At 38.1% G+C, this 25,516-nt stretch overlaps 1 protein-coding gene across 1 annotated transcript in view; it reads left to right on the top strand.

Annotated features, from left to right (window-relative positions):
* The first annotated feature begins 7,385 nt into the window (after positions 1-7,385).
* The window catches only part of LOC140522997 (uncharacterized), a 32,744-nt gene continuing 14,613 nt past the window's right edge, over positions 7,386-25,516 (top strand). Inside the window, exons 1-3 of the mRNA XM_072638109.1 lie at positions 7,386-7,545; positions 9,141-14,498; positions 16,104-16,123. Coding sequence (XP_072494210.1) covers positions 7,408-7,545; positions 9,141-14,498; positions 16,104-16,123 — 5,516 coding nt within the window. The 5' untranslated portion in view covers positions 7,386-7,407. The remainder of the gene's footprint in view (positions 7,546-9,140; positions 14,499-16,103; positions 16,124-25,516) is intronic.

Here is a 25,516-nt window from a genome sequence, read left to right as displayed (position 1 = left end):
CTAGAAAGATGAGAAAACTGGGGGATAGGATGAGAGAGGGACTTTAAGAGGGTGTATAGAATAAGATTAGGAGGACAGAGAAAGAAAACAAGGGAGGGAATTTTAAAGGGGTGGGTACAATAAGGAATAAAAGAGTAAGGAGAAAAGTTAAGGCAACAGGGATAGGGTAAAAAGAGAGGCTGAGAAGGAAAATAGTGAGTAAAAATAAGATGGAGGGAAATTTACTAATACTAGTTATAACTTTGAATGTGAACAGGATGAACTCACCCATAAAACAGAAACAGATAGCAGAATGGATTAGAAATCAGTCCAACAATATGTTGTTTATAAGAAACACTTTTAAGAGTGAGAGACACACGCCGAGTTAAAATAGAGGATTGGAGTCAAATTTATTAATGCATCAACTGATACAAAAAAAAGGCAGGGGTAGCTATTACAATCTCAAAGTTTGGTTAAAATCTATTTAATTAAAAGAGCTAAACATGTTAATTACATTTTGATAAAAAAGCATCATAGATAATGAAGCAAAATCAATATTTGATCTATATGCAACAAATACTATAGCATCTAAATTTTTAAAAGAAAGGTTAAGTGAATTACAGGTGGAGACAGATAATAATACTATAATAGCAGGGAACTTTAATCTTCCCCTCTCAGAACTGACAAATCTAACCCAAAAATAAATAAGAAAGAAGTTGAGAAAGTGAATAGAATTTTAAATAAACTTGATATGATAGATATCTGGAGATAACTGAGTGGAAATAGAAAGGAATACACATTTTTTTCCCATTGGTTCATGGTATCTTTACAAAGATCGACCATATGCTAGTATATAAAAATATTACAGTTAAAAGCAGAAATATTAAAAGTATCCTTTTCAAATCACAATGCAATAAAATTATACTAATAAGGCATTGGGGAAACAGATTAAAAACTAATTGGAGATTAAACAAGTTTATCTTGAAGAATGAGTGGGTTAAAGAACAAATCATAGAAACAATAATTTCATTAAGAAGAATGACAATAAGGAGACAACATATCAAAATCTATGGGATACAGCAAAAGCAGTGATTAAAGGAAATTTTATATCTCTAAATGCTTATATCAATAAAATAGAGAAAGAGCAGAATAATGAATTGGGTATGCAATTTTTAAAGACTAGCAAAAGAACAAATTAAAAATCCCCAGTTAAATACTAAATTAGAAATCCTAAAATTTAAAGATGAGATTACTAAAATTGAGAGTAAAAAACACATCGAATTAATAAATAAAACTGGGAGTTGTTTTTATACGAAAACAAAATAGATAAACAATTGGTTAATTTGATTTTAAAAAGAACAAAAGCCAAGTCATTAGTATTAAAAAGGTAAATATACCATTAATGAAGATGAAATTAAAGCAATTACAAGGAGTTATTTTGCCCTATTATCTGCCAATAAATTTAAAATTTTAAGTGAAGTAGAAGAATATTTACAAAAATATAAATTGTCTAGATTAGCAGAAGAAATAGAATGTCTAAACAGATCTATTTTAGAAAAGGAAATTAAGCAGGCCAAAAATAAGCCTCCTAAAAGCAAAGCACTAGGACCAGATGGATTTACAAGTGAATGCTATCAAACGTTGAAAGATCAACCAATTCCAATATTTAAAAATTATTTGGAATAATAGGTAAAGAAGGGATACTACCAAATTCCTTTTTTTTGAAACAAAGGTAATACTGATCCCTAAACCAGGAAGAGTAAAAACAGAAAGAGAATATATAGGCTAATTTCATTAACGAATAGAGATGCAAAAATCCAAATAAACTGCTAGCTAAAAGATTACAATATATTACAAATATTATACATTATGATCAAGTGAGATTTATACCAGGAATGTAGACCTGCTTTAACATAAGGAAAGCTATTAATATAACTATATAATTGATGTAATTATCAATAACAAAAGTAAAAAATACATGATCATATCAATAGATGTAAGAAAAGCTTTTGATAAAGTTCAATGTTCATTATTATTAAGAAAAAAACACTTGAAAGTATGGGTATAAATGGATTTTTTCTAAAAATTGACAAAAAGTATTCATCTAAAACCATCAGCAAGTATTATTTGTAATTGGGGATAAACTAGAAGCCTTCCCAGTAAGATCAGGTGTGAAAAAAGGATGCCCACTGTCACCAATATTATTTAATATTCTGTTGCAAATCCTAATTATAGCAATAAGAGAAGAAAAAGAAATAGAAGGAATCAGAATAGGGGGAAAAGTAATAAAAAAATCTTTTTGCAGACAATATGATGATACATTTGGAAAATCCCAAAGACTCAAATAAAAAGTTAAAGTAAAACAATTAATTATTTTAGCAAAGTAACAGTACCTTATATATCACTAACAAAACTCTGCAAGAAGAGATGGCAAAAAAAAAAATACCCTTATATGAAATAACTTTAGACAATATAAAATACCTGGGAGGACCCCTGCCAAAGCAAACCCAAGAACTATATAAACAAAATTATTTTTCAAAAGCTTTTTATAAAAAAAAAATCAGATTTAAATAATTGGAGAAATACTAATTGTTCATAGGCAGGCAGGGTTGATATAATAAAAAAGACAATTTTACCCAGTTTATATGTTCAACACCATCCCAATTAAATTTTAAAAAATTACTGATTTAGAAAAAGTAATAAAATTCATTTGGAAAAACAAAAAGTCAAGAATATGAAGGGAAATAATGGACAGGGTAAGGAGGGAGCAAAGGAAAGAGGTTTAGCAGTACCAGATCTTAAATTATAAGGCAGTAATTATCAAAACCATCTAGTACTAGCTAAGAAATAGAAAGGTAGATCAAGGGAACAGAGTAGACATACAATCTATAGCAGCAAATGACTATAGTAACCTTGCATTTGACAGATGTAAAGACTTAAGATTTGGTGATAACAATTCGTTATTTGCTAAAAATTGTTGGGAAAACTGGAAAGCAATATGGCAGAAGCATAGACCCATATCTCACACCATTGATCAAGATAAGGTCAGAATGGATACATGACCTAGAAATGAAGAGAGATTTTGCAAGAAAATTAGAACATGAAACATATTACTTATCAGTCTTATGGATAGGCAAACAGTTTATGAATAAACGAGAGGTAGAGAACAAAGTTAGGTGTAAAGATGGATGGTAGGGTACTCAAGACAGGTTCCTCACTTTGTTGTGAACCACTGCTCACATTCTCCCTCAATTAGTCTAAGAGATTGCTCTACTAATGACAAAAATGATTTAATTATTCCTTATTGTTGAAAACTATTCTTTAAAAGGCAAAAACCTAAAAAGAAAAATAAATAAATAAAAAATAAAAAAAATTTTAAAAGGAAAAAAACCTGTTTTGATTCTGCCAAAGAGAAGTTCTTCTAGTTTCAGGCTAAAAAAAAAGAGAAATTAACTTTTTCACTGTTGCATCTCCCTAGTCTTATGCATTTAACAAAATAAAAGTAAGAAAAATGGAGGGGGAAATACAGTAACCTATGTTTAAAAAGTTAAATTTATAAACCATATAGTTTTCATAAAAATAGAATTCATTTAAATGCTTGAGTTTATAAATGTAAACAGTCTCTCTTAGCCCAGTTGTGGAATTTTCCTTTAAGAGAAAGAATTTTAAGTTGTAAACTAAGTCAGACTTGCCTCTCTTGAAGAGATTTACCTCAGGCTGCGAGAATATGGGTGTGAATGGTGAAAGGAGTCCAACGTTCCAGGGCCAATGTCTGTGGGGAGCCTTCAGCAAAAGTTCATCCAAGTGTGCCCTTCCTTTTTGGTTCCCTTGGAGGTGCCAACCTGAAGATGTGAGGGTCCACACATTGCTATTCCATTTGGGGTTGCCATAATCTGTGGTCCAAAATTGTCCAAGCTAGAATAAAAGAAACTGAGACAGAGCTCCAAACCAATAGAACTTTATTAAAGGGTCTATAGCCCCCTCCAATGAAGTGGACCTCAGATCTTTCCTATAATCTGAGATGCCGCCATCCTCTAGGGCCTTAGATTTATAGTGCTTGATACCCAGATAGATGAAGCAAACTAAAAATACAGATTCTCATTGGTTGACAAATTTACATGATAAGTTTGTTGTATATTTGAAAGGAATAGCAAGTTGCACATGGTAAATTTGCAGTTTCATGTACAATCATCTTTTTGGTTGTACTACATTATGAAAAAGCTGGTTTCAGTCAATAAATTAAAAATAAAATGAAAAATAAAAAAAAAATTTTTTTAAAAAAAGAATCTCCTTGGCTGATAGATCTTGCCCTTCACCCTCTAGGAGAGTCTACATAAAATGTAAATTCCCATTGGTTGACAAATGAGTCAATGATCAGATCTTGACAGATGTGTCTTGACCTTTCAGGTGGGCCTACCTAGCCAAATAGCACACTCCTGGGCTGGGCTGATAAACAGATGTCAAAACATCTAGATGCGCCAGTGTACTGGAATAAAGGCAGGCCACAGGTCAGCAAATAGGGTCATTTATTGGTGCTCATGACCATCTCCCCATGTTAGGCAATGGAAGGATGATGAGGGATAGAGGGGCAACAAAAATGACTGGGGGGAGGGGGAGACTTCCCATGTCATTGAGTCACCTCTGCCACTCTGGGCTAGGTCACCATAACAAGGCAAAAACAAGGGTGGAAGTCTTCTAGTTAGCTGCCTATGATTAAGCAAGTGAATTTGCAATCTGCAGTTCACAGCTCTTGGGCCTAATGTGAAGAACTTAGAATCACTATCCCTATGAAATCATATCAAACAGATTAATACTGATTGGAATAAAATAATGATCTAATTAATCATTTATCACATTTCCTAGAATGGATATGAAAATATCCATCATCTTTGTTGTTAACTTCATGGGTTTGTTTGTTTGTTTGTTTTTAGTTTAAATGGAGGTGAGTAAAGCCATTGTCTTAAAAATACTCCAAAAAAAGTGAGAATAGTAAATAGGGACAAATATAAAAAATCTAATCAGTGAAATAAAGTCTCTCATGTTTATAGCCTATTGTTGTTTTAAAAAAAAAACTCATAGTTTTTTCAAAACTTATCACTAAGGATCAAAAAGGGACTAAAACTTTCAGGAGGAACTTATATAATCAAGAAAAGGGGAAAAGAGAGAAGTAAATGATTAGTCATTCCTTATAAATGAGTCAATATCTTTTATGGAAAGGATTACAAAAAGGAAAGTCATATATATGGGAAAAGAAAACAAGAAAAAGGGATCTGGGAAATGTATCCTCACCCGGTCCTATGTGAGTCAAGAAAGAAGAGTAATATTTGGGGTCTCTTAACAAAAGAGGACACTCAAGAAAGTAACATAAAATCAATGGAGGAAAGGGATGGAAGGATTAGGAATCAAGACTCATCTAAGAAGGGTAAGAAAACACTACCATATCAGAGAGGTGGGGATGGAGGGAAGGGTGATGTATCTGTTACAAAGAACAGATGCTTTATAATGAATTTCATATGAGTGGAATGGTATCATGAGAGAGTGTATTCTCTCTAACAAGGGTTGTACCTCCCAAGACTTCATCTCATCCTGGAAAAGGCTATGCATAGGACCCAGAATCCAAAATGGTAGGAGAAACAGAACCAGAGACAGAATAACTTGGGCAGGGAGTGATCACAGTAAGGACATGGAGCAGGATCAGCCATCATAACTCGAGAAACTATAGACCATTGTCTATAAAAAAAATTAACACCATCATAGCAAAAGGATATTGGCTATATCTAACCTGCCCCCAAATGAGACCAAACCATGCTTTATATCCCACGGCAAAAACCACCCCAGGATTCTTATTGATATCCATCATTCATCATGTGCTTTCTCTTCCTTTCTGCACCCAGTTTTCTGCAGATCAATAAATTCTCCTGTGGTTCCACTTGGCATCCCTTTGTCTCCTCAGATCGAACACTCTTTCCTGGCTACAATTCCCTTTTATGTATTCTTCCCTCTTGCTTGACTAGAAGCTAACATAGGATAGGTGCTGCTTTGCTGTTGTATTTGTGTAACAAGCGCATGCTTGGCACATGGTGAGAGCTGATAAATGGTTTTTTTTACATATTCAGATCATTTATTCATTTGGAAAACTATGTGGTTAGACTCTGAAATCTGTAACCTTGCAGTCCTATAGCCCCTACCTCCAGAAAACTTATGATCCCCACCGAGATCTTTATGTAAAATGTCCTAACGCACTGATAAGTGGGAGCTGATACTGGGCCAAATTGGGAAGCTCCTAATGTAATCACAGATGAGTAGGTAAGAAGCAGTTGGCTTAGCTAATGCCCCTGATGACAGGGGTGGAGGAAGAGGTGGCACTGGGTTTGGTTGAGAATGAATCAGATCAAACCACAGAAAGGGTGTCACCATCCTGAGATGGAAAATTAAGCTCAGTATAAAAAGCCCAGCATCTCAGTCAGTGCCCAGCAAGTTGCTTCCATCTCCATCCTGTTTGTTCCTTTGGTAAACTAGGTAAGTGGGGAGTCTGTCTTGCTAAAACTGCAGGTATCTAGTGTTTTTCCAGGGGTAAATCTGAGGATTGGGGTGATTGGAACAGGAACTCTGCAGTGGAGCCAGAAGAACAGGGTTCAGATTATAGATCTTCCCCTTAGTAGCTGTGTGATCTCAGGCAGTTAGGTGACACCATGGTAGCACAGAGCACTCCAAGTAGAGTCAGAAAGAACTGAGTTCAAATTTGAAGTCAGACGCTTACTAGCTGTGTGACCCTGGGCAAGTCACTTAAGCACTGTCTGCCTCAGTTTCCTCATCTATAAAATGAGGATTAGAATAAGTTTTATATATAATACTATATTATGTATTGTTATATAATATATTATATATTATAATAAATTTACCTCTCAGGTTTGACGTGAAGACATTTGTAGAGAGCTTAGCACAGTGCTTGATACATAGTAGGTATTTTATAAATGATTATTCCTTTTCCCTTCCCTTTCATCTGCCCCCTTCCATTACACGTCATTTGAACTGTCTGAGTCTCTCTTTCTCAGTAAAGTGAGGGTGGGGAACAAAATAATATCTAAGGTCATTTCTAGCACATTTCTGACTATTGATCCATGAACACCTGGGAGCTTTACTTTCCCCTCCCTTTAAGGTTTGCTTCCAGTTCTACTTTCCTGGCTTCCTGGGGGACCTTGGAGTGTAAGGTCTCCAGGACTGAGTGTTTCATGGCATTGAAGAGAATGAATTGTCCCTACCCCTTCTTTCCCTATGAGACTGTTTCAAGATGAAACAGATGACCTAGGAAGTAAATTCAAAAACATTTCTCCAGTTAATCACTACTAAAGCCTCTTAAAGGAATAAAAGAATTGATAGAGGGGGTCACATTTTTCTCCCTCTAGATCATTTAACTTGTGTACCAAGATGTCCCATCTCCTGACAAGCATCTCCACCATCCTGGATGTTTTCTACCAATATTGTGGCCAAGACGAGGAGTGTGACACAATGAGCCAAAGCGCGTTGAAGGAATTTCTGGAAAAAGAGCTGAAGTGTATTCTGAAGGTAAAAGCTTTCTGTTACATCTAGTGGGCTGTGACAGGAGGCAGGTGGGAGCTGGTGGTTTTTTGGTCATTTGTCATATTCAACCATAGTGAATAGAGAACAGGAGGGAGAACGTTATTATTCAATGGTTTTCTAGTAGTGCCTACAGCTTAGTGACTCCATTTGGGAGTTATCTTGGACACTGGAGTGGTTTGTCATTTTTTTTCCCCGCTCATTTTACAGATGAGGAACTCAAAAAGGTAATCAAAATTAAATACTTGCCTAGGGGCACATAGCTAGTAAGTGCCTGAAGTCAGATTTGAACTCAGGTACTACACACAAGAGGGCCAGTCCTCTATCCACTGTTCTACCAAACTGCACTGGGAGGGAGAAAGAACTGAGGTAAAATCCTAATTCGAATTCTTCTTAATTGTATAACCCTGAACAAGGCACTTAACATGTTTCAGCCTCAGTTTCTTCATCTGTAAAATGTGAAAAACAGTAGCATCTACTTTAAAGAGTTATTGTAAGGATCAACATGAGTGCATACATAGTACCTTGCAATCCCTAAAGACCTGTACAAAATCCTAGCTACCATTTGTTTCTAACAAGTAGGAAGTAAAAGATTCAATAATCCACATTCCATCTGAGTCCTATAAAGGGCATTCTAGAATCTAACACAGCAAGAATAATATCTGATGTTTAGTGATGTAGTGGATAATGAACTGGCTTTGAACTCAAAAAGATCTCTACTCAGCTGCCCACTAACACATATAGGCTGTGTGTCCCTGGACAAGTCATTTAACCTCTAAGTACTAAAGATAACTCTCTAAGACTATGTATGGCTAAAAAGTTTCTATCCTGAATTGGTAGAGTTGAAAGTTCCTCATTTGGAAATTGCCTGTTCATTGAAATCATGGGTTCTGAGACAACTAGGTAGTATAGTAGATAAAGCACAGGCCTGAAGTCAGGAGAACATGAATTCAAATCACTTCAGACACTTACTAGCTGTGTGACCCTGGCCAAGTCACTTAACTATGATTGAGGAAGGAAGGAAGGAAGGAAGGAAGGAAGGAAGGAAGGAAGGAAGGAAGGAAGGAAGGAAGGAAGGAAGGAAGGAAGGAAGGAAGGAAGAGAAAGAAAGAAAGAAAGAAAGGAAGGAAGGAAGGAAGGAAGGAAGGAAGGAAGGAAGGAAGGAAGGAAGGAAGGAAGGAAGGAAGGAAGGAAAAAAAAGAAAGAAAGAAAGAAAGGCATTTAGGGGTTTTCAGAGGGCATAAGAAACAAAGATGAAAAGGAAACCCAATCACATTTGATGACTGGTGATTCCCAGAGGTTGATAACAAATTTGGCCACTGTTTCTATAATATTCATTATAACTCCAAAGTCACCAGCTGTCTTATATTCACTCAGCCTCTTACCCAAAAATATCTAATGCTATTTGTTTCCTAAATATGACCCCTCTGTCCGGTGACAAAGAACAGAAAAAGGGCAGGGTATCAGGGACTGATTGGAGTCTGCCTAGGTGCATCAATATGCACCACTGAACAACACTCCTTCAATTAGTGGAGATGTATTTCAAATTCATGGCCTCTTTTTTGCATCTTGTTCTTGTGCAGAATCCAGAAGATGCTGATACTGTGGATGTCTTCATGCTTAATATGGATCAAGATCGTAACAAGAAAATAGATTTTACTGAGTTTTTATTGATGATATTCAAGCTGACAATGGCATTCAACAAAGCCTTCAAGACGGAGTACTGCCACGGTCACCATGAGGATCAGACTAAAAGGGAAGAAGAGGAAGAGGAAGAAGAAGAACAACAACAGAAAGGGAAATCAGATTCCAATAATTCAAGTTGGAAAACTGAAAAAGAACATAGGAAGTCCATAACTGGGCAATCACAGGAAACACAGAAAGTCGGGCATAAGTCTGGCTTGGGTGGGAGAGAGAAGGAAGGTTCTTTCTCAAACTCACAGCAGAAGGACTCAAAGAAAGGAAATCATGGGTCAAATTCAAAAAATTCAGAAAAGAGCAGTAAAGATAAACATGCATCCAGCTCAAGCAAACAGGAAGGAAGAAGACATAATTCAAAAACAAGCCCATCCAGAGTACATGTGGGAGAAGAATATGAAACTAACTCTGAAAATGTAAATCAAGAGAGTAGGAAGAGATGTAAATCCAAAAGGAGTCAAGAAGATGGATTTAAGAAGCAAGAAAATGAATCTGGAGAAAAGGTCCCATCAGTGACTTTTGAAGGACAAGGAGAAAGTTTCAGAAGCCTTCAGTCCTCAAGTACAGGGAAATACAACTCTGCCTCTGGCTCAGGGTCTGACTCCAGGCAGTCCTCTGTCTCTGGTCAATACGAGTCAGGTTCAGGTCAGTCATCTGCCAGAAGGGGACATGGATCTGGTTCACACCCCAAGATAGGCATTCCTGTAGGTCAAGGGCATAGTTCCAGTTCTCAGCAGTCTTCCAGCTCTGGACAACATGGATCACACTCAGATTCTGGCTCAGGCTCACATTCTGGCTCTGAATCTGACTCTGAATATGGATCAGGTCAATCTTCAAGTTCTAACCAACAGGGCTCAAGATCAGGCCATTCCAGTTCTGGGAGACATGGTTCAGGCTCAGGTCAATCCTCCTCTCAGAGAAGACATAGATCCAACTCAAGTGAGCAATCCAGAACCCATCAAGGTCAAGGGCATAGTTCCAGTTCGCAGCAGTCTTCCAGCTCTGGACAACATGGCTCACACTCAGATTCTGGCTCAGGCTCACACTATGGCTCTGAATATGGATCAGGTGAGTCTTCAAGTTCTAACCAACAGGGCTCAAGATCAGGCCATTCCAGTTCTGGGAGACATGGTTCAGGCTCAGGTCAATCCTCTTCTCAGAGAAGACATAGATCCAACTCAAGTGAGCAATCCAGAACCCATCAAGGTCAAGGACATAGTTCCAGCTCCTATTGGTCTTCTAGCTCAGGGAATGATGGCTCTGGCTCTAGTCAGTCCTCTACCTCTGGCCAATATGGGTCAGGAACAGGTCAATCATCAAGCAACAGAGGACATGGATCTGACTCACACCCCAAGAGAGGCATTTCTGTAGGACAAGGGCATAATTCCAGTTCTCAGCAGTCTTCCAGCTCTGGACAACATGGCTCACACTCAGATTCTGGCTCAGGCTCACACTCTGGCTCTGAATCTGACTCTGAATATGGATCAGGTCAGTCTTCAGGCTCTAACCAACAGGGCTCAAGATCAGGCCATTCCAGTTCTGGGAGACATGGTTCAGGCTCAGGTCAATCCTCCTCTCAGAGAAGACATAGATCCAACTCAAGTGAGCAATCCAGAACCCATCAAGGTCAAGGGCATAGTTCCAGTTCGCAGCAGTCTTCCAGCTCTGGACAACATGGCTCACACTCAGATTCTGGCTCAGGCTCACACTATGGCTCTGAATATGGATCAGGTGAGTCTTCAAGTTCTAACCAACAGGGCTCAAGATCAGGCCATTCCAGTTCTGGGAGACATGGTTCAGGCTCAGGTCAATCCTCCTCTCAGAGAAGACATAGATCCAACTCAAGTGAGCAATCCAGAACCCATCAAGGTCAAGGGCATAGTTCCAGTTCGCAGCAGTCTTCCAGCTCTGGACAACATGGCTCACACTCAGATTCTGGCTCAGGCTCACACTATGGCTCTGAATATGGATCAGGTGAGTCTTCAAGTTCTAACCAACAGGGCTCAAGATCAGGCCATTCCAGTTCTGGGAGACATGGTTCAGGCTCAGGTCAATCCTCTTCTCAGAGAAGACATAGATCCAACTCAAGTGAGCAATCCAGAACCCATCAAGGTCAAGGACATAGTTCCAGCTCCTATTGGTCTTCTAGCTCAGGGAATGATGGCTCTGGCTCTAGTCAGTCCTCTACCTCTGGCCAATATGGGTCAGGAACAGGTCAATCATCAAGCAACAGAGGACATGGATCTGACTCACACCCCAAGAGAGGCATTTCTGTAGGACAAGGGCATAATTCCAGTTCTCAGCAGTCTTCCAGCTCTGGACAACATGGCTCACACTCAGATTCTGGCTCAGGCTCACACTCTGGCTCTGAATCTGACTCTGAATATGGATCAGGTCAGTCTTCAGGCTCTAACCAACAGGGCTCAAGATCAGGCCATTCCAGTTCTGGGAGACATGGTTCAGGCTCAGGTCAATCCTCCTCTCAGAGAAGACATAGATCCAACTCAAGTGAGCAATCCAGAACCCATCAAGGTCAAGGGCATAGTTCCAGTTCGCAGCAGTCTTCCAGCTCTGGACAACATGGCTCACACTCAGATTCTGGCTCAGGCTCACACTATGGCTCTGAATATGGATCAGGTGAGTCTTCAAGTTCTAACCAACAGGGCTCAAGATCAGGCCATTCCAGTTCTGGGAGACATGGTTCAGGCTCAGGTCAATCCTCTTCTCAGAGAAGACATAGATCCAACTCAAGTGAGCAATCCAGAACCCATCAAGGTCAAGGACATAGTTCCAGCTCCTATTGGTCTTCTAGCTCAGGGAATGATGGCTCTGGCTCTAGTCAGTCCTCTACCTCTGGCCAATATGGGTCAGGAACAGGTCAATCATCAAGCAACAGAGGACATGGATCTGATTCACACCCCAAGAGAGGCATTTCTGTAGGACAAGGGCATAGTTCCAGTTCTCAGCAGTCTTCCAGCTCTGGACAACATGGCTCACACTCAGATTCTGGCTCAGGCTCACACTATGGCTCTGAATATGGATCAGGTCAGTCTTCAGGCTCTAACCAACAGGGCTCAAGATCAAGTCATTCCAGTTCTGGGAGACATGATTCAGGCTCAGGTCAATCCTCCTCTCAGAGAATACATAGATCCAACTCAAGTGAACAATCCATAACCTATCAAGGTCAAGTGCATAGTTCTAGTTCTCAGCCGTCTTCCAGCTCTGGCCAACATGGCTCACACTCAGATTCTGGCTCAGGCTCACACTCTGGCTCTGAATCTGGCTCTGAATATGGATCAGGTCAGTCTTCAGGCTCTAAGCAACAGGGTTCAAGATCAGGTCATTCCAGTTCAGGGAGACATGGTTCAGGCTCAGGTCAATCCTCCTCTCAGAGAAGACATAGGTTCAACTCAGGTGAGCAATCTGGAACCTATCAAGGTCAAGGACGTAGTTCCAGTTCCCATCAGTCTTCTAGCTCAGGGAATGTTGACTCCGGTTCTAGTCAGTCCTCTACCTCTGGCCAATATGGGTCAGGAACAGGTCAATCATCAAGCAACAGAGGACATGGATCTGGTTCACACCCCAAGATAGGCATTCCTGTAGGTCAAGGGCATAGTTCCAGTTCTCAGCAGTCTTCCAGCTCTAGCCAACATGGATCACACTCAGATTCTGGCTCAGGCTCACATTCTGGCTCTGAATCTGACTCTGAATATGGATCAGGTCAGTCTTCGAATTCTAATCAACAGGGCTCTAGATCAGGTCATTCCAGTTCTGGGAGACATGGTTCAGGCTCAGGTCAATCCTCCTCTCAGAGAAGACATAGATCCAACTCAAGTGAGCAATCCGGAACCCATCAAGGTCAAGGACATAGTTCCAGTTCCCATTGGTCTTCTAGCTCAAGGAATGATGGCTCTGGCTCTAGTCAGTCCTCTACCTCTGGCCAATATGGGTCAGGAACAGGTCAATCATCAAGCAACAGAGGACATGGATCTGACTCACACCCCAAGAGAGGCATTTCTGTAGGACAAGGGCATAATTCCAGTTCTCAGCAGTCTTCCAGCTCTGGACAACATGGCTCACACTCAGATTCTGGCTCAGGCTCACACTCTGGCTCTGAATCTGACTCTGAATATGGATCAGGTCAGTCTTCAGGTTCTAAGCAACAGGGCTCAAGATCAGGTCATTCCAGTTCAGGGAGACATGGTTCAGGCTCAGGTCAATCCTCCTCTCAGAGAAGACATAGGTTCAACTCAGGTGAGCAATCTGGAACCTATCAAGGTCAAGGACATAGTTCCAGTTCCCATCGGTCTTCTAGCTCAGGGAATGATGGCTCTGGCTCTAGTCAGTCCTCTACCTCTGGCCAATATGGGTCAGGAACAGGTCAATCATCAAGCAACAGAGGACATGGATCTGGTTCACACCCCAAGATAGGCATTCCTGTAGGTCAAGGGCATAGTTCCAGTTCTCAGCAGTCTTCCAGCTCTAGCCAACATGGATCACACTCAGATTCTGGCTCAGGCTCACATTCTGGCTCTGAATCTGACTCTGAATATGGATCAGGTCAGTCTTTGAATTCTAATCAACAGGGCTCTAGATCAGGTCATTCCAGTTCTGGGAGACATGGTTCAGGCTCAGGTCAATCCTCCTCTCAGAGAAGACATAGATCCAACTCAAGTGAGCAATCCAGAACCCATCAAGGTCAAGGACATAGTTCCAGTTCCCATCGGTCTTCTAGCTCAGGGAATGATGGCTCTGGCTCTAGTCAGTCCTCTACCTCTGGCCAATATGGGTCAGGAACAGGTCAATCATCAAGCAACAGAGGACATGGATCTGACTCACACCCCAAGAGAGGCATTTCTGTAGGACAAGGGCATAATTCCAGTTCTCAGCAGTCTTCCAGCTCTGGACAACATGGCTCACACTCAGATTCTGGCTCAGGCTCACACTATGGCTCTGAATCTGACTCTGAATATGGATCAGGTCAGTCTTCAGGCTCTAAGCAACAGGGCTCAAGATCAGGTCATTCCAGTTCAGGGAGACATGGTTCAGGCTCAGGTCAATCCTCCTCTCAGAGAAGACATAGATCCAACTCAAGTGAGCAATCCAGAACTTATCAAGGTCAAGGACATAGTACCAGCTCCCATCAGTCTTCTAACTCTGGGAAATATAGCTCAGGGTGTGGGGCTGGGTCTGACTCCAGTCAGTCCTCTACCTCTGGCCAGTACGGATCAGATTCAGGTCAGTAATCAAGCAACAGGGGTCACAGATCTGGTCCACATGGCAAGATAGGCATTAGTCAAGAGCATAGTTCCAATTTCCAGCAGTCCTCCAGCTCCAGGCAACAGGGCTCAGGCTTTGGCTCTGGATATGGCTCAGAACAGTCTTCTCTAAAGAGGGAACAGGAATCTTTCTATGAGTAGCCACATTCTGGTCCTAAAGGAAACATCTTCTTCCTCTTCTAGTTAACCAGATTTAGTGATAACACATACTATAACTACAATTCTTTTTTGATATATGGATCCACTTATGAGAAAGACCTATTTGTTTTCTCACTCTGCATTTATATATTTTGATGATTGCCATATCCTAGAATTTTTATTTTATTATTCAATTAAATTATTCAGAAAACTGATCAATGAAGTAAGAAAAGAAATGAACAACACAAGCTATGACCCAATCCCTTATCATAACACTTTCTGTGATCAGAGACATCTTTTTTTTATTCTTCTGTGATACATAGAATTTTATCCTTTTCTTTCTACTTGCTTTTGAATTCTTCTATCTGTGTCATTTAGTAATGTAGCTTATAGATTCCTTGATTAGGACATCAGGAGGGAAATAAATGAAAGAAGTTAAATATAGTCGATGATTGATTGGAAAACGAAATTAGGAAGTGTCTTGGGCGTTTGATGTAACAATGGCATTTTTCTTGAATTGAGAACTCAATTTATGGAATAGCTTTGTGGTTGTGAATTTTATTATGGTTGAACAATAATCTGCAAGAAGCTAAAAGATAGTTGATTAGATTCCAGGTCTGGAATTCCAAATTTGTATCTCCAGCCCTATATTCCAAATACAGTGTCATACTGTGAGAATAGGGATGAAGATTATGAAAGCAGGGATGCATATTCAGCACTTTTTAAGTTCTTAATGGTCATCAAATCCTGATTCCTCAGAGTATTTTTGATAAGCAAATCAAAAGTCTTTAAGAGAAATTGGTACCATGTCCTTTTCCCTCAGAAATGGATAAAATAATAGTGGCTGAAAGATAGGAATGTCTCCCATTTTGATCCAAGGAGCAAAAATGTGGGCTCTGATAACATTAAATGCTGTTCATTCAGAAACTGTTCTAAATCACGAAGAAATATAGCGAACAATTCCTTCAACTTCTGACTTTAGACTATCTCTTCCTTTCACCAGACTTTCCTTAGGAAAATGTTATCTATAAGAAGAAAATAAGGGAAAATATATGTTTTTATTGTATAGCTCTTAGACTGTTAACAAACTCAAGATTATTGACTCTTCATTACTATAGGACATTTGGTAAATCCTGCAAATTGTATTTCAGTATAATTGACAATAAACAATTGCTTATCAAATAAAATGGTCTGTATCTTCTCTGCTTTATACTAACAATATTCCAAAGGTATTGATTCTGCACAACTGTGGGGAGCAAAAGTAGAAACTGGGGAGGGAGTGAAAGACAATAACAAGTAGCTAGTTATAAGAAATGACTCATACTCTTCCATGCCTAAGATAAAGGACATGAGAAATTTATCCAGGGGTAATCATCTTCCCACATGATAGACTATATACAGGTATCTAAATAGGTCCCCCATATTCCTCAGCTGTATGCTCAGCCTTGCAGGTATGTGCAGCAGGAGAAAGGGAGAAAGGACAAAGAACGGAAAGAGGAGCCAGAGATTATGTCACTGCAAATAAAGGAAATAGGCTGAAAGGCAAAGAGCAAATTAAAAGAAAAAAACAGTAAAACAAAAGCATGAAAGAAAAAATGGATAAAAACTCAGGGAAGACAGAAGACATAGAACTGTATGTGTGTGTGTGTGTGTGTGCCTGTGTGTGTATTTGTGTACACACACACATATCTATATATATATATATATAGAGAGAGAGAGAGAGAGAGAGAGAGAGAGAGAGAGAGAGAGAGCGATCATAATGAAAGTAAATCCAAAATTCCTGATAAAAAAAATAAATCTGTAGTTTCCCCAAAGATCACCATTAAACAGTAAGATGCTTCAGTATTGCTCCAAATAGAAATGCAACTTTATTCCCTTTTTTATTTTATGTTTGATTTATAGAATAAAACAAGCATTTCCGCAATGTAGCATAGTTTCAAAGAGGATTGAACATGAAACTGAAAATATTTTATGAATAACTTGCTATTCCTTTTAAATAAAATTCCTTTTAAATATACAGTAATCATGTAAATTTCTTTTTTATTCCCCTTACACCCTAGAGATGTCTCCTATTAGACACAAATATGTATGTATGTATGTGTATGTATACATTCTATTAATACTTCCATTTATCATTTCTTTCTCTGGATACAGATAGCATCTTCCTTCATAGGTCCTTTGTAGTTATTTTGGGTATTTATAATAGTCAAAATGATTTATTCACTCAAAGTTGTTCTTAAAATGATATTGCTGTTACTGTATACAACATTTTGTTGGTCCTGCTCATTTGACTCTGTCTTCAAAAGTCTATCCCCATTTTTCTAAAATCATTTCTTATAGCACAATAATATTCCATTATAATCACATACCACAATCTGATCAGCCATTCCCCAATTTCCACTTTTTTGCCACCGCAGAGAGAAATGCTACAAATATTTTAGAACATATAGGTTCTTTTCCTTTTTCCCTGATCACATCTGGAAATAGACATAGCAGTTGTATTGTTAAAGGTAATTTATTAACTCTAGGCATAATTTCAAATTCCTTTCCAAAATGATTGGATCAGTTCACAATTCCACCTACAATAAATTAGTGTCTCAATTTTTCCACATCTCCTGCAGTATTTTTCACTTTCATTTTTTTCTTTTAAGTTTAAATTAGAAATATTAAGGGGGGAAGGAGAAATGATTGATTTAGAGCTCAAAGAAACCTTAAAATCCTCAGAATTCAAGTTCCTTTTTATATAGAAAAGGAGCAAAAGTCTAGAAAATTGAAGTGACTTGCCTAAGCTTATACAGGTGGTAAATAGAAGAACAAGGATTTGAACCCACATCCCATGACTCTAAGTACAACACTCTTCCCTCTGTACCCTACTGTCTCTCAGTGACAGGGAACCCCTCCAAAGAAACAGTGACTCTGAAAAATAATACATTTAGAACACAAAAATACACAAGTAGAGGAACATTTGGAAGTAAAGAAACAGAAGATAATTGTAACCTTGCTTCTGAGCAGATCTAGTTTGAGGAAGGCAGAGATCTCTATGTCCCCTAGCATATGGGAAAAGGTTTTTGTTGTTGTTCAGTCAACATGCAAATCTTCATGACGCCATGAATCATAGCCCATCAGGCCCTTCTATCCTTCACTATCTCTGTTAGTCCATCCAAGCTTGTGCTCATTGCTAACATGATGACACTATCTATCCATCTCATCTTCTGCCATCCCCCTTTCCTTTTGCCTTCAAACTTTCCCCACATCAGAGTCTTTTCTAGTGGATCCTATCTTTTCATTACGTTACCAAAGCATTTAAGGTTTAGCTTTAGCATTTATCCTTCCAGTGAATACCCTGAATTAATTTTTTTAAGTTTTGACTTACTTGATCTCCTTGTTGTCCAAGGGACTCTCAAAAATCTCTAGCACCAAAATTTGAAAGCATCAGTTCTGCAGCTCTCAGCTTTCCTTATAGTCAAACTCAGTCTTACATTGCTACTGGAAAAACCATAGCTTTGCCTATATGGACCTATGTTGGCAAGGTGATGTCTCTGCTTTTTAGTATGCCATTCAGATTTGCCATTGCTTTCCTTCCAAGGAAAAAATGTATTTTAATTTCATAAGTGCTGTCACTGTCTACAGTGATCTTTAAGTCCAAGAATATAAAATCTAAGACTTCTTCTATTTCTTCTCCATCTATTTGCCAGGAAGTGATGGGACCAATGGCCATAATCTTGGGTTTCTTTATCTTTTTTATGTCAAGCTTCAAGTCGGTTTTTACCCTCTCCTCTTTCACCCTCATCAAAGGGCTTCTTAACTATCCTTTACTTTCTGCCATCAGAGTGGTATCATCTACGTATATAAAATGGTTGATATTTCTCCCAACAACATTAGTTTCTGCGTTTGATTCATCAAAAATGGCATTTTCCATGATATACTCTGTGTATAAGCTAAATAAACAAGGTGACAATATACAACCTTGTTGTATTCCTTTTCCAATCTTAAATCAGTCAGTTATTCTATTTTCAGTTCTAACTGTTGCTTCATGACCTATATACATATATCTCAGGAGACAAGTAAGTTGATCTGGTACTCCTGTCTCTTTGAGGACTTGAGTCTTCCTGATTCCAGGCCCAGAACTCGGTCCACTGCACCAGCTACCTGGGTGGGTAAGGGTAGCCTCATTGATTGACTATCTGTGCTTTTAAAAGTAATTCCACCAAGTCATTTGCTATCTCTTTCTATCATCTTGTCCTTTATTCTCCTAGAGTAAGTAAGCAGGGTGGAGCCAGGATTTCAGGAGGGATGATGTAGTAGCCAGACTTCTCAGCATGGAAACCCTAAGAAGCCAGTCTGTCTAGGACTCAAGCCCAGATGTTTTTTGGAATTAAAGCTTAAACTCTGCTTAAAGGGGTAAAAGGGTTATGCCTCTCAAATGTTGGCGATAGTGTATATATTTGTGATTATTTTGATGTACATATTTCTGTCTCTAAAGGCACCATTCTACTACACTGTACTTTTGAAAGAACACGAATTCTATAGAAGATAAAATTGTGGACTTGAGGACAGAGTATTTAGAAATCAGTCAATTGAACAAATATTTATATTTATTTGAATTTTAATAGCTGTATTCACTAACAACCAAGGAGGGAATTGAAAGTATCTGGGATAGACAGCCAATGCAAAAGCATGGAGAGAGGAGATGGCACAGTGAGTGTGGAGAACACCACGTAGACCAGTCTAGTTGGACCTTAGAGTGTGTCAGGGAAAGTATTGCATAAGAAGATTGGAAGACTAGGCAAGGGTCAGGGTGTGAAGGGTTTTTAAAGCCAAACAGAGAGGAGTTCCTATTTAAGACTCGGGGTAATAAGGAGTCACAGGAGTTTACTGTGTTGAGGAAAGAGCAACATGATCAAACAGATGATTTAGGAAGAATCACTTTGACAGTTTTGTGGAAGGTGAATTGGAGTCTGGAAAGATTTGAGACAGAGAAACCAGTTAGGAGGCTATTGCAACAGATAACTTAATTATAGGTCTTCTAAAAGAATATGATAATACTGTCCTGCAGGGAATAGTACAAAAAAATTGACAGTAATTTTTGAATATAGACAACACTTTGTGTTTGATCAAATCCTCAAAATAATTCCAAAGGAAATTGGATGAAATAATTCCAAAATCCATGCTTGCAACCCTTCATCATGTATTAAAATTTCACAAGTCCAATAACTAATGAGAAAATTTTGAAGTTACTAAGAGAAACACCTTCATCTATGAAGGAACAATATTTTTTAATAGCTTGGAAGTACTCTTCAGCCACAAGAAATCAGAGAACTGAGTCAGATGTAATATTCCAAAAAGCATACAAGCTTATGCTGTTATCTAAGGTAACATATCCTACAAAGCTGAGCCCAATCATAATTATAAATGGAATGTCAACAACAAGAAAAAATAAAGCATCTGTTGCATGTCTATACAAGTGGTAATGATACCTCACTGAAAAACAGCTAGGTGGTGCACTGGGCCTGGAGTCAAGAAGATCTAAGTTCAAATTTTGCCTCAGATACTTACTAGCTGTGTGATCCTGGTTTGTTGTTGTTCACTTTTTCCCTCATGTTTGACTCTTTGTGATCCCATGGGCCATATCACATCAGACCCATCTATCCTCTACTATCTCCTGAAGTCTGTCCAAGCTTATGTTCATTGTTTCCATGACACAATTGACCCATCTCATCCTCTACCATCCTCTTTTCTTTTTGCCTTCAATCTTTCCCAACATCAAGGTCTTTTCCAAATAGTCCTATCTTCTCATTATGTGGACAAAATTTTTAAACTTTAGCTTCAGTATTTGACCTTCCAGTGAATACCTTGAATTAATTTCTTTAAGTGTTGACCGATTTGACCTTCTGGTCCAAGGAACATGACAGTTTAATAACACTGATTTTGTGGCACTTGGCTTTCCTTATAGTCCAACTCTCAAAACCATATATTGCTACTGGAAAACCATAGTTTTGACTATATGGATCTTTGTTGCCAAAGGAATGTCTCTGCTTTTTAGTATGCTGTCCAGATTTGCCATAGCTTTTCTTCCAAAGATCAAACATCTTTGAATTTCATGACTGCAGTCACCATTTGCACCAGTTGCCATGATCTTAGTTTTTTCTCCTGTCAAACTTCAAGCCAACTTTTAACTCTCCTCTTTTACTCTCATCAAGTGGCTTCTTAATTCCTATTCACTTTCTGCCATCAGAGTGGAATCATCTGCATGTCTGAGATTGTGGCTATTTCTCTTGGCAATCTCAGTTCCAGTTTTTGATTCATCCAGTCTGGCATTTCATATGATGCACTCTCCTTATAAGTTAAATAAATAAGGTGACAATATATAACCCTGTTGTACTCCTTTCCTGATCTCAAACCAATCAATATGATTCTAGGAAAATCATTTAACCTCTGTTTGCCTCAGTTTTCTCAATGGTAAAATGGGGGTAATGGCAGCACCTACCTCACAGGATTGTTGTGAAGATGAGATGAGATAATATTTGTAAAATACTTAGCACATTGTAGACAATATACAAATGTGTGTTCCCTCCCTTCCCCATTCTCAATTAGATCCTCAGTCAAAGAATACGAGCAAACAATTTTTCGAAAGAAAAAATCAAGAACCAAACTTTTTAAAGTCCAAAATCACTAATAAACAAGAATTAAAGAAACTCTAAGGCTCCATCTCATACCCACCAGATTTGCAAATATAACCCCAAAATAGGGAAAATGACAAATGTTGGGAGGACTGACTGTTGGCCAAGAGGTACATTAATGCACTTTGGGTAGAGATCTGGATTGGTCCAGCAAGTCTAGAGAGCAATTTGGAACTATACCCCAAAAGGTATTAACCTGTATCTGCCCGTTAGCTTAATCACACCTCTACTAGATCCAAAGAGATTAAAGAAAGAGTAAAAAGAATCATATGTACAAAAATATTTTTAACAGCTCTTCTTATAGTGAGTGCCAAAGAAGTGGAAACAAAGGGAGTGTTCATCAGTTAGGGAACAGCTAAATAAAATGAGAGTATATGAACGCAATGGAAAACCATTTTGCCATTTGAAAAAATGACAAAAGTGACAGTTTCAGAGAAACTCTGGAAGACTTAAAATGAACTAATGAAAGTGACCAGACCCAAGAGAACAATTTAGACATAAGTACTATGACAACATAATGAAAACAATTTTGAAAAATATGAGAATTCAGATCAATGTAATGGCCAAGCATGATTGCATCAATGAGGAAGCATGCTATTCACCACCTGGCAAAGAGGTGATGGGCTCAAAATGTAAACTTATATATATATATATATTTGTATATATCCAATGTGTGAATGTTTTGTTTAACTATGTGCTTATATGTTACAAGTGGATAGTTTTTCTCTTTTTTTCCCCCACTGAGAAGGAGGAATAAGAGAAGGTGATCTGAGCTAGGAATAGAATCTCTTTTCCACTACCCCAAAAAGTGAGAAAAGAATGGGAAGAAAGCAAGAGGCATCAAGCTGTACAGCCTAGAAATGTACATGTTGTAAGCTAAGGGACTCCCCATCACCTGAGTAATGGCTAAACAAATTGGGGAATATAAATGGAATTGAAGACTATTTTGCTGTAAGAAAAGAAGAAAAGGATAATTTCAAAGAAATATAGAAGAACTTGAATGAACTAATACAGAGTGAAGTAAACGAAACCAGTACCATTTACACTATAATATCAAGATTATTGAAACAAATTGTCTTGAAAGATTTAAGAATGACAACAAAAAATACCCATATCATAAGAGAGACACAATGAATTAATATGAAGAATAAATCATCTTTGACTTTGACCATTGTGGGAATGTGTTTTGCTTGACTACACTTACACGATACTAGAATTCTATATTTCTTTTGTTTTTCCTTCCTTTTCTCTCCCTCCCTCCCTTCCTTCCTTTCTTCCCTGCCTTTCTTCCTTTTTTCTTCTGCCTTCCCTGCTTTTTTCCTTCCTCCCTCTCTCCCTTCTAACTTCCTCTCTTACTTCCTTCTTTTCTTCTTTTCTCCCTCCCACCATTCTTTCTTCTTCCCTCTATCCCTTCCTTCCTTTGTTCCTTCCTTCCTCCTTCCTTTCCTTCTCTCTTTTCTTTCCTATCTAATTTCCTTCCTCCAATGAAATAAAGAGAGCTTTTTGTTTATGACCACTAGTAGCTCTTTGGTTTTATTTTGGCTTCGTTTTTTTTATTTTACTTTCTAGAGTTAACTGTGGTTTTGATAACCTGTGTGAACTCTTTAATATATTCAGAGTAAACTGTGGTTGTGATAATCTGTGTGAAGTCTCTGGTGGTTCTTTTTGAGTCGGCAGAAGTTGCACAACTGCTGTGACTCTTTTGAAAACAAATGACCAATTCCTCTCCTTTCTTCCCCCTTCTTTCCTTTTTTTAAATTTCCTTACTTCCTCCTTTCTTTGTTCTTTCCTCCTTCCCTCCCTTTCTTCTTTCTTTCCTTCCTCACTTCCTTGCTTCATTTTCTTCCTCTCTTTCTTCCTTCCACCCTTCTTTCTTTCTGTCCTTTCTTTCTTTCCTTCATTCCTTCCTCCCTCCCTCTCTTTCTTTCCCAGAATGAAGGGAAGATGAATGTTTCATCATTTAAAAATAAAATTATTTGGGTGGAGTCAAGATGGTAGAAAGGCCATGACTCACATGAGCTTCCCAAATTTACCTCCAAACAACTTTAAATAGCACATCAAAACAAATTCTGGAGCAGCAGAATCCACAAAAGAATAGGGTGAAATGATTTTTCAGCCCAAGACAACTTAGAAGGTCAGCAGGAAATGTTTGTCTCACCAGAGTTAGTGTCTAAATCAAACAGTAGAGGCTGCACCATAGAAAACCAGAAGCAGACCTTGGGGGCAACTGAATCAGTGACAGAAGTAGCTGCCTCAGCCCACAGATGGTAAAGGGATTAGACAAGTACTCAGAAGATTATATGGGGTCCCTTTGCTAGCTGTAGGACTCTGTGGTATCGCCCATATTCTCATCTGACCACAGTCCTGGGTTGCAGTCCTAGGACAAAGAAGAGCACCAGCACACTAGAATTTGTGGCCACAATGGTGGGGGGGTGGGGGTTGATATATTTCAGGGATGGAAAAGAGTGCTTAGAGTAGCTCACAGAACAGAATACAGGCCAACAAAAGTAGTAAACACACCTCTCTTTAGATCAGACCACCTTGGAAGAATGGAAACTTACAGACTCCCAGAAATAGTTCTGAAAACAGCTACACAAAAAAAAACCCCGAATCTTGATCCAATGCCCACTCTGCCTCAGGGGCAGAACTCAACTTTAATAAGAAGCAAAGTCAAGAAATAGGTGAGGGAAATGAACAAACAAACAAAAATAGATCTTAATCATAGAAAACTACTATGGTAACAGAGAAGATCAAAATATACACTCAGAAGATGACTACAAAGTCAAAACTGCTGCATCCAAAGCTTCAAAGAATGTGAATTGGTCTAAGCCCCAAAAAGAATTCCTGAAAGAGCTTGAAAGTATTTTTAAAATCAAATAAAATAGGAAGAAGAAAAATTGAGAAAAGAAAATAAGTGATGCAAGAAAATTATGAAAAAAGAGTCAACAGCTTGGTAAAGGAACACAAAAATATTGAAGAAAACAATGCATTGAAAATTAGAATAGGTCAAATGGTTAAAGAGGCACAAAAAAAGCTAATGAAGAGAAGAATGCCTTAAAATCAGAATTGACCAAATGGAAAAAATATATACAAAAGTTCACCAATGAAATAATTCTTTAAACATTAGAATTAGGTAAGTGGAAGCTAATGAAACCATGAGACACCAAAAAGCAATTTTAAAAAAATCAAAAGAATGAAAAAATAAAAGAAAATGTTAAATATGTCATTGGAAAAGCAATTGACCTAGAAAACAGATCCAGGAGAAATAATTTAAGAATTATAGGACTACTTAAAAGCTATGATCAAAAAAGAAAAAAAAAAAACCTTAGACATGACCTTTCAAAAAAACTATCAAGAAAAACTGCCAGAGTGGCAGCAATATTATTCAAGATTGTTTTAGAACATTTAAAATAACAAGACAAAAAAAATATCTGAGAGTATACCTGCAAAAAACAGATACAGGAACTATATAAGCATAAACATATAACACTTTTTAAACAAATAAGGTCAGAGCTAAATAATTGGAGTAATATTCATTGCTCATGGATAAGTAAAGCCAAAATCATTTTTAAATGACAATTTTACCTAACTAATCTATTCATTTAATGTCATCCTAATAAAATTACTAAAAAAAATTATCTGTTAGAAAAATAATAGCAAAGATCATTTGGAAGAACAAAAGGTCAGGAATTGCAAAGAAACTGGGGAATGGGGAAGATGTAAAGGGGGGGAAGGAGAGGGAAACAATGTAAAGGAAGTAAACTCAGCAGTATCAGACCTTAAACCATATTATGAATTGAGAACATTGTTGAAGTGTAAAGTGGATAATTTCTATTATTTTAAAATTAAAATTTTCTTCTATAAATAAAACCAGTGAAGCCAAGAGTAAACGGAATGCATAAAATTAGAGGCAAAACTTTCACAGATAATCTCTCAAATAGTATGGGATTGTGTTGGAACACTGATGTGGTGTAGGAAATGATGAGCTGGTGAATTTTGAAAAACATGGAAAGAATTGGACCTATAAAGGAAGATGAGGAGATCATAAGTGGATATATGCATATTATAGTCTTACATATATGTGTATGAGTGTGTATGTGAGCATGTTTATAGATATTTGTGTGTGTGTGTTTCTGTTTAATTATGGGCTTCTGGATGGGTGAG

Source organism: Notamacropus eugenii, chromosome 2, assembly GCF_028372415.1.
Source record: "Notamacropus eugenii isolate mMacEug1 chromosome 2, mMacEug1.pri_v2, whole genome shotgun sequence".
Classification (NCBI taxonomy): domain Eukaryota; kingdom Metazoa; phylum Chordata; class Mammalia; order Diprotodontia; family Macropodidae; genus Notamacropus; species Notamacropus eugenii.
This window is presented reverse-complemented; position numbering and strand designations above follow the sequence as displayed.